General features: G+C 41.0%; 1 protein-coding gene across 1 annotated transcript; it reads left to right on the top strand.

The window, feature by feature from the left end:
- The first annotated feature begins 4,271 nt into the window (after positions 1–4,271).
- LOC148293283 (uncharacterized) lies at positions 4,272–6,340 on the top strand. Its single transcript, XM_088244654.1, has 3 exons — positions 4,272–4,342; positions 5,637–6,139; positions 6,171–6,340. Exons 1-3 carry the CDS (start codon positions 4,272–4,274, stop codon positions 6,338–6,340), a joined length of 744 nt encoding a protein of 247 aa, XP_088100780.1.
- Positions 6,341–8,433: the final 2,093 nt, after the last annotated feature.

Below are 8,433 nucleotides of genomic sequence, written 5' to 3'. Positions count from 1 at the left end.
AGGGGGGGAGCTCTCAAACACTTCTCTAGAGCTCCCTTCCCTTCTCTCCCTCAAATTCTCTTAGTTTCATTTTCTAGTTTTCAATTGTTGTAATGAAATATTTGTGTTGAAATTCTTCTTAAGTTTTCTTAGTTCCACTTAACTTTTCATTATGTAAATTCTTTTCTTTAGTTTCAAGTTTGATTAGTTTCCAAGTTTCAATTATGGTTCATGTTCTTATTCATTATGCTTATAAGTTAATATGCTAGTTTGAATGATTGATCACCATTTAGGCTTGCATGTTAGCTATCTTGGTTTGAATTAAGAGTATACACCATGCTTTAATTCGAATTGAACTATGAATAGGAAGAGTATGTATGGACATTCGACAACAGGGATTAGATACATGCTTGGTTGTTTAAATTGTTCTTCTATGTTTAATGGGTTCCTAATGCTTAATTTTAGGTTAGACAACAAATGATCAAATTAGGGAATTAGGAACACAAGGTTATGACCACACACCATGGCTTAATCATACTTTAGCTAGAATCAATCCATTAATCTAATTGAACTTGGGAACTTATCTGCTTGAGTTAGTTATTTTCTTTCTTCCTTGTTTTATGTTCTTTCTTTTTCATTTCTGTTTTGTGTAGGGAAACTAAATTGGATCATTCAATCACCAATCCTCGTGGGATCGACCTCGCACTTACATATGCTATACTACCAAACGGCTCGTGCACTTGCGAGTATCACAAGTTGAGGATGCAGCTTAATCCATTTTGGTGGAGCTAAATCTACGCAACACTTTACAACCAACGACCGGTCGCTGTTCACTGTTCACAGCACATTTCTTTCTTTTTTTGTTTTGTTTGTTTCTTTTACGTTTCTTTTACTTTTCTTTTAGTTTCAAATTTGCATTTGTGCATTGTGGTGTTTTAGTTAAGTGTTCTCTTTATACTCTAATTAGAACTTATAGGCAACCGACAGGTTCTTCGTGGGATCGACCCCGTACTTACATAATCTATACTTCGATAGATTCGTGCACTTGCGGGTATTTTTAATTGGTTGTTTGCACATTAATTTGTGTCCTTTTAGGAATGCAACAATTTTTGGCGCCGTTGCCGGGGAACTGGCACGGTTGCTTATATGTTTTGTTTGAGTATATTTAGAATACTTAATTTTATTTTCATTTTTCTTTGTTTGTCATTTCATTTTATTTGAGTTTGTTTTTGTTTCTTCTTATTGCAGGAACATTTTGCTTATGTCCCTTCTGAATTTGGATATTTCATTAGATTGCACAATAGAAGATATCCAAGCTCAAGCTTTGAGAGACAGGAACATCCAACTAGCTGTGTCTACTCCATTGCCTTTTTCATTCTCGCCATTTTCATCATCACCAAGCTCACCAAAAGTCGAGTCACCTCCACCCTCACCAATGGCGGCAGCAGCTGCAAATGCGGAACTTACTATGCAAGAATACTCTTCACCGCCAACAACTGGACAACCATCTTGCATAGTATATCCCGCAAGCACTTTGGAAAACTTTGAGTTGAGATCGGGCATGATACACATATTGCCTAAGTTCTTGGGAAATCCTGGAGAAAATCCTAATGCACATATCCTAGACTTCGAGGAAGTGTGTTCCACAATAAAGATCGAAGGCATGAGTAGTGATGAGATAAGAATGAGACTTTTCTCATTTAGTTTAAAGGATACAGCAAAGGAATGGCTTCACTATCTACCTCCAAATTCTATCACAACATGGACGGATCTTGCTTCAAAGTTCTTGCAACATTTTTTCCCAGCACAAAGGACAAATGAACTCCGAAGTCAGATTACAGGAATTCTGCAAAGGCCGGGAGAAAACTTCCAGGATTATTGGGACCGTTTCAAGAAACTTCTAATCACTTGTCCGCATCATAACATACAAGCTTGGCTTCTAATGCAACACTTCTATGAAGGACTTTTTGAAGCGGACCAAAACAATGTGAATGCAGCTGCAGGAGGAACTATAATGACCAAGACTCCAACAGAATTGCGAGCAATATTTGATCTTGTTGCTGCAAATGCTCGCCAATATAATTCAAGGCAAAGACCAGTCAGAAAAGGGGAATCCTATGATGTAAGTACCCTTTCTAGTATGGAAGCTCAGATTGCAAACCTAACCAACATGGTGAAGAAATTGGCACCGGGATCATCCAAGGTTTGTGCATTTTGCTCCACAATTGGTCATGACACTGAGGATTGTCCCTTGGCACATGAGGAAGCAAATGCAGTGGGCTCATTTCAGAGAAATCAGTGGCCTAAGAATGATCCTTTCTCACAAACATACAATCCGGGGTGGAGAAATCATCCAAATTTCAGGTGGAGTGACAATTCGAATGTTCAACAAGGGCCAACTCAACCACCTCAAGGGCCAACTCACCCACCTCAAGGCCAAAAACATACTCGCCCACCTCATGGTCAAATGCACTACTACAATCCACCACAACCACCACCTCAACCACAATCTACAGGAAAATCTTTGGAAGAACTTGTTGCTTCCATGGCTAGAAACACAGATAGTTTTATCACTGAGACAAAAAGCTACATGCAGAGGAATGACACCCACATGCAGAAAACAGATAAGGCCATTGCCAATCTAGAAAATCAAGTGGGGCAAATTGCTCAAGCTTTGAGTCAAAGGGAACCTGGTATGATGCCTAGCCAACCAGAGATTAATCCAACTGGGCGTGAGCATGTTCAAGCAGTTACCTTGAGAACTGGTAAGGTAATTGGTGAAATTGATGGTTCTAAAGATTTGATTCACAATGTTGATGACATGCAGGTTGAACAAGTGGCTGAGCCTAAAGAAAAGGATGAAAGCAACAAAGAGAAAGATAAGCAAGCAGCTTCTTCATCCGAGTGGATCCCAAAGCATGAACTTGCAAGAAGGGCAAGAAAGGAGAAGGTAAGTCGTGAACCTACTGACGAAGAAATCTTACGTGCTCCTTTTCCTCACAGGCTTATGAGTTCCAAAAAAATTCAACAAGCCAAGAAAATATTGGAAACCTTCAGAAAAGTGCAAGTCAATATTCCTCTCCTGGATTCAATCAAGCAAATTCCGAGTTATGCAAAATTCTTGAAAGACCTTTGTACCAACAAGAGGAGGTTTCAAGATCATGAAACGGTTGCACTAACGGAAGAAGCTTCTGCTGTTTTGCAAAGGAAGCTCCCTCCCAAATTAAAAGATCCAGGAAGTTTTACAATTCCTTGCATTATTGGAGATAAATTGTTTGACAAAGCTTTACTTGATTTAGGTGCTTCAATTAATCTGATGCCTTATTCTGTTTTTGAAGCCCTTAACTTAGGTGATCTTAAACCAACTTCTGTCAGCATTCAATTGGCGGACCGATCAGTGAGATATCCAAGAGGAATTTTGGAAGATGTACTTGTGAAAGTAAATGATCTCATTTTACCAGCTGACTTTTTGGTGTTAGAAATGGAAGAAGCTCCTATTCCGGGTGCAGATCTTCCATTGATTCTTGACCGCCCTTTCATGGCCACTGCAGATACTGTGATCAATGTTCGACAAGGAACATTGACAATGACAGTTCAAGGGGAAACAATAAAGTTCAAAGTATATGATGCCTTCAAACTCCCCAATGATGAACATGAATGTTTTCGTATTGATACATTGTGTCATATTGTGCAAAATACATTTAATAGTACTCATGGTACAGATTCATTAGAAAGGGTGTTGACACAAAATCCTCAAGTTGCTGAAATTGTTGATAATGAATTACTTGAGGCTGTGAAATTCCTTGATGCATGTCCAGCCATACCACGTAAGTACACGCCAAATTTTATACCTTTGCCAGTCAATACTGAAAAGCTTGTTCCTTCTCTTGACAGGGCACCCGAGTTAGAGCTCAAACCATTGCCATCCCACTTGAAGTATGTTTATTTAGGTGAAATAGAGACATTGCCCGTGATTATTGCTAGCAATCTCAATGTGGAAAATGAACAGAAGTTGATGCAAGTGTTAAGAGAACACAAGGGAGCAATTGGTTGGAGTATTGCGGACATCAAGGGAATAAGCCCAACAAGATGCATGCATAGAATTTTATTGGAAATTGATTCCAAACCCACAAAAGATGCTCAACGCAGGTTAAACCCAATCATGACAGAGGTAGTCCGAAAAGAAATTCTGAAGCTATTGGATGTGGGTATAATTTATCCTATTTCCGATAGCAAGTGGGTAAGCCCGGTCCAAGTGGTTCCTAAAAAGTCAGGAATAACTGTTGTAAGAAATGAGGGAAATTAACTTATTCCTTCTAGTGTCATTGATGTACCTGCTGGGATGCAACACTGAGTTGGGAAGGTAAGTCCCTAATCTATAAAAATAAAAAAAAATAAAAAAAATAAAAAACGACCGGTCGTTCTTCCATCGCGACCGGTCGCTCTCCGCGAATTGCTGAAGATTTGAATCTGCCTAAAAACGACCGGTCGCTTTTGCCTTGCGACCGGTCGCTTGTGTGGTGTTTTAGAAATTTTGATTCTGCCTAAAAACGACCGGTCGCTTTTGCCACGCGACCGGTCGCTCGTTTGGTTTTGAAAAAAAATTGAATCTGTGAAGAAACGACCGGTCGCTTTTCTCTTGCGACCGGTCGCTCTTCGCGTAATTTCACTTATTTTGAATCTGTGTAAAAGCGACCGGTCGCTTTTTACTCACGACCGGTCGCTCGTCGCGATTTTTGTCAACAACCGGCTCTTTTTTTCTTTCTTTTCTCTCTTCTCTCTCCTCACTTTCTTCTTATTTTTCCAGACTCTCTCTCTCTCCCTTCGTTTTCTCTCTTCTCCCTCCCTCTACATCCCTCACAACCCACCCTAATCCTAACCCAAATCACACTTTTCTCACTTAATTTTTCGAGTAGAATCCGTTTTTGGCTTCTATTCCTTGAAATTTCAAGTGTTTTCTTCAATTTTTGAGGATTTTCAGTTAGGGTTACTGTTCACCCAAGGTAAATTTCGAATTTTTCTTTGAGTTTTCCTTTGATTTTCTTCATCTAATTGCTTTTCTTATTGTTTATTCGTGATTCTAACTTGTTTTTCTTTGTTTTTGTTGTTGATTGTGGTTTGTGGTTGTGTTGGTGTGATTTTGCTCAATTGGGTATGTTTTTCTCACTCTAAATCTCTTATTTGATCATTGTCATTGATATTTGTATTTATTATTGAAATTTTGTCATTATGGTTGAATTTTGGGAATGTGGTTTACATTTTGGAAATTTTGTCAACGTGGTTTACATTTTGGAAATTTTGTCAACGTGGTTTAAATTTTGGTATAATTGTGGCATATTGCATGTTTGGGAATTGTGGCATGAATTTTGTTATTGTTTTGCTTTGTGCATATTGGTTTATTTTTCTTAGATGTCTAGAGCTAGAAAAGGTACCAGAGGGGGTGCATCTTCTTCCGGAAGTGCACCTCAACCGGAAGAGGCAATGCTCACTGCCACTGTGGTTACTGAGCGTAACCTAGATCTTAGTCCCTCCATCCAAACCGCTGGACTTATTCAAGTCCGGCACCTTCTTAGGGACCGAAACCTCTTACCTTCAGCTCGTCTCTATAAAAAATACAACGAATCAATTGTACGAGAGTTTTATGCTGCTTTCCCTAGGAGGAACTTTAGAGATAATGAAGAGGTGCCCCTTACGGTTCGAGGCAAAAATTTTGAACTATCCACCTCCATTATCTCTGACGTTCTTCCCTTGCCTGAGGGGGATACTGAGGAGTGGACCCAATATGTAAATAGAAATTTTGATATGCAAAGCGCAGCTGAAAGACTTTTTTATGCTGACCCTGCTGCCTTTGCATCTCAAACCAAAAAGAATGTCCTCATTCAGGGTAAGTTGACACCCTACTTTGCCATCCTGTGGAGCTTTGTGCGCCACAACATCTACCCATCCGGCCAACGGTCGGAAATTCCCATAGTAGGGGTCAAGATCCTGAAAGTTTTGCATGAGGGAACTTTTTCCCTACCTATTGATGACATTATTTTTGAACGCTTAAAGGCTTGTGCACGTAAGAAACACATCATATATTATCCTTGCCTTGTTAGCATGTTAAGTGAACGCTCAGGGGTTAGGGCTCGCCCTAATGATATATTTGTTGAGCCCATGGGTCCCATTTCGGACACTTCTGTGTCCAAGAGCATTTCTCAGAGGCGCCATGCACCTGCACCTGCACTTGCTCCGGTCCAACCCCATATGCCATCACCACCGCCACACAGGCCGGCACCACCACCGCCATTCCCACCTGCTCCCAGTATCGACACTTCTGCTTGGGACCCCAGTCATCAAGCCATCTGGGACATGCAAATGATGCAATACCAGCAGATGCAGCTCCAGTATCAGCAGATGCAGAATATGAGCACTTCCATTGACGCCATTTGGACGCACCTCCAGATGCCAGGTCATCCCGGGACCTCTGCACATGTTGATGGTGATGATGATGATGAGACTGACGATGATCAGTAGTACTTTGAGCTTTGTACCCTTTTGAACTTTTAATTTATTTTTGTTTTTGGGTTTTATTTTGAGACGGTTATTAGTTTGTTTGTTTCAACTTTTACTGTTAGTTCAACTTTTATTTGTTTACTATTTCTTTTTATTTTGTGATTATCCATCCCAATTTTTCTATATGGCATTGTTTAGTATTAAATCTCCATCATTTATAAACATTGTTTCATATAAGTTTGGGAAGTAGGTTGCTTTATGATTATGCACTCAGAATTTTGGCTCAAATGCTTATTTCATTCCAAAACATGTGATTCTACACACAAACTTAAAAATAAAAAAAAATAAAAAAAACAATCAATTTCTGAATCACTTGTTTCTTTTGCATTTTGAGCTAGCTGAGGCTTCTGCTAATTGCCTCTGTCTGTTCTTACTTGTAGAATCTGCAGCAGCTCTACATGATCTTCGTTCCTTTTCTGCAGCATCTCTACATGCTGGTTGGCGCTGTAAAGCCGCTTCTGCAGGTCCGCCACCATAGCTTTCAGGGCCGCCACCTCCTCACTCAATGCCCCGCACTCTCGTGTTCTCGCCAGTAGGCGCATACCCAGATTTGTGGCCGAGACCGCGTTGAGCACGGTTAGATTGTGGGACTCGTCCACTGCCATCTGGTCAGACCTCTGCGCCACATGCAGGTGATCTGCAACTGTCAGTCTGCTGACAGTCATGCCCTCCGGCAATACTGCCCTACGCGGCACCACCTCAGAGAAATTTGAGGCCGAACCATGATGGTATGAGGAGTTTGGGAAGATAGGGGTTGGAGGAGCCCTTATCTGGGAATTTGGTGGTGCAAGGGACAACTCAAGGTTAAGGTCATCAACAAGCATATCTGGGGATGCCATTGATTTTTCTGTCTAGGCTTTTTGATGGTTTTTCTTGAGTTTGCAGGTGAAATGCAGGATGCTCATTCTTTCAACCGAGAAGTGGTTTAAATAGCCATATGCTCATAAGGGAGCCGACACCACTTTGCAATTCCTGCGCAATTTGCGGTTGCGTCCGGTTTAAAGGGGAAGCATTTCTACTTTCGCTTTGCTTTCTTTTCCTCCCTGTTTTCTGGTGCATTATGTTTTGATTTCTTTTCAGTTTGTCGTTTTTGTTTTATTTCAGTTGGGGAAGTGTGATTTGTGTCTTTTTCGTTTGTCGCATTCCTTTTATTCCGATTTGGGGAAGTGCGTTTTGTTTTTCTTCTTTGTCTTTTGCAACTTTCTTTTCTTTTATTTCCGGAAACGAGAATTTTAAAATTTAAATAAAAAAAAATTAAACAAAAAATTAAAAAATTAAAAAAAAAAAATACACGGGAAAGGCAAAGACAAACAGGCACACCAATAATACTTTAGAAATTATTCTTTCCCAGTGCTCGGTGTCTCGGCCATTGGACCTTTGAGTTTAGCCCTATGGCTATCCTCTTCCGGGGCTTCACGCACAGCCTCTTGGGGCTCATCACTCGAGCTCCCAAATATCGCACTCTTAGCTTGAGCGTACCTACTCTCGCGATCTGTTTTCTTGCGTTTACCCGGTTGGTCCAGGTCCTCCAGCTGCTTTCTCATGTCATGGGCGTAAACACTTACCATCTTTGAGAGATTTTTGTTCTCTTCCCGCAACGCCTCTAGCTGGTGTCGACTATCCTTGCCCTTTCCCTTTTTAAACTTTTAATAATACTCTGGCACTCTTCCACCATACTTCGCTCCGCCGCCAACTGACCTCTGAGCACCTCCACCTCATGGGACTTCGCAAGTAGGCGATGACCCACACTTGCGACTGTTGCGGTGCTTTGCACCCTTAGTGCCAGAGCATCGCTCACGACCCTGTTGTCATCCCTTGCTCCCAGCACCCGTATATCCTTGGGAGTCACTAGATTTCTAGCAACTCCAAGGGCAACATCGTTGTCCAGCAGTATCGAGT

This window comes from Prunus avium, chromosome 7 (genome assembly GCF_965620075.1).
Source record: "Prunus avium chromosome 7, drPruAviu1.hap1.1, whole genome shotgun sequence".
Classification (NCBI taxonomy): Eukaryota; Viridiplantae; Streptophyta; class Magnoliopsida; order Rosales; family Rosaceae; genus Prunus; species Prunus avium.
This window is presented reverse-complemented; position numbering and strand designations above follow the sequence as displayed.

Excerpts from the sequence above, each read along its gene's own strand:
- LOC148293283 (XM_088244654.1), top strand. The coding sequence starts at position 4,272 with ATGAGGGAAATTAACTTATTCCTTCTAGTGTCATTGATGTACCTGCTG. Across the intron at positions 4,343-5,636 it reads TGCAACACTGAGTTGGGAAG|GAGGAACTTTAGAGATAATG; the intron begins GTAAGTCCCTAA and ends TGCTTTCCCTAG. Across the intron at positions 6,140-6,170 it reads TATATTTGTTGAGCCCATGG|CATTTCTCAGAGGCGCCATG; the intron begins GTCCCATTTCGG and ends TGTGTCCAAGAG.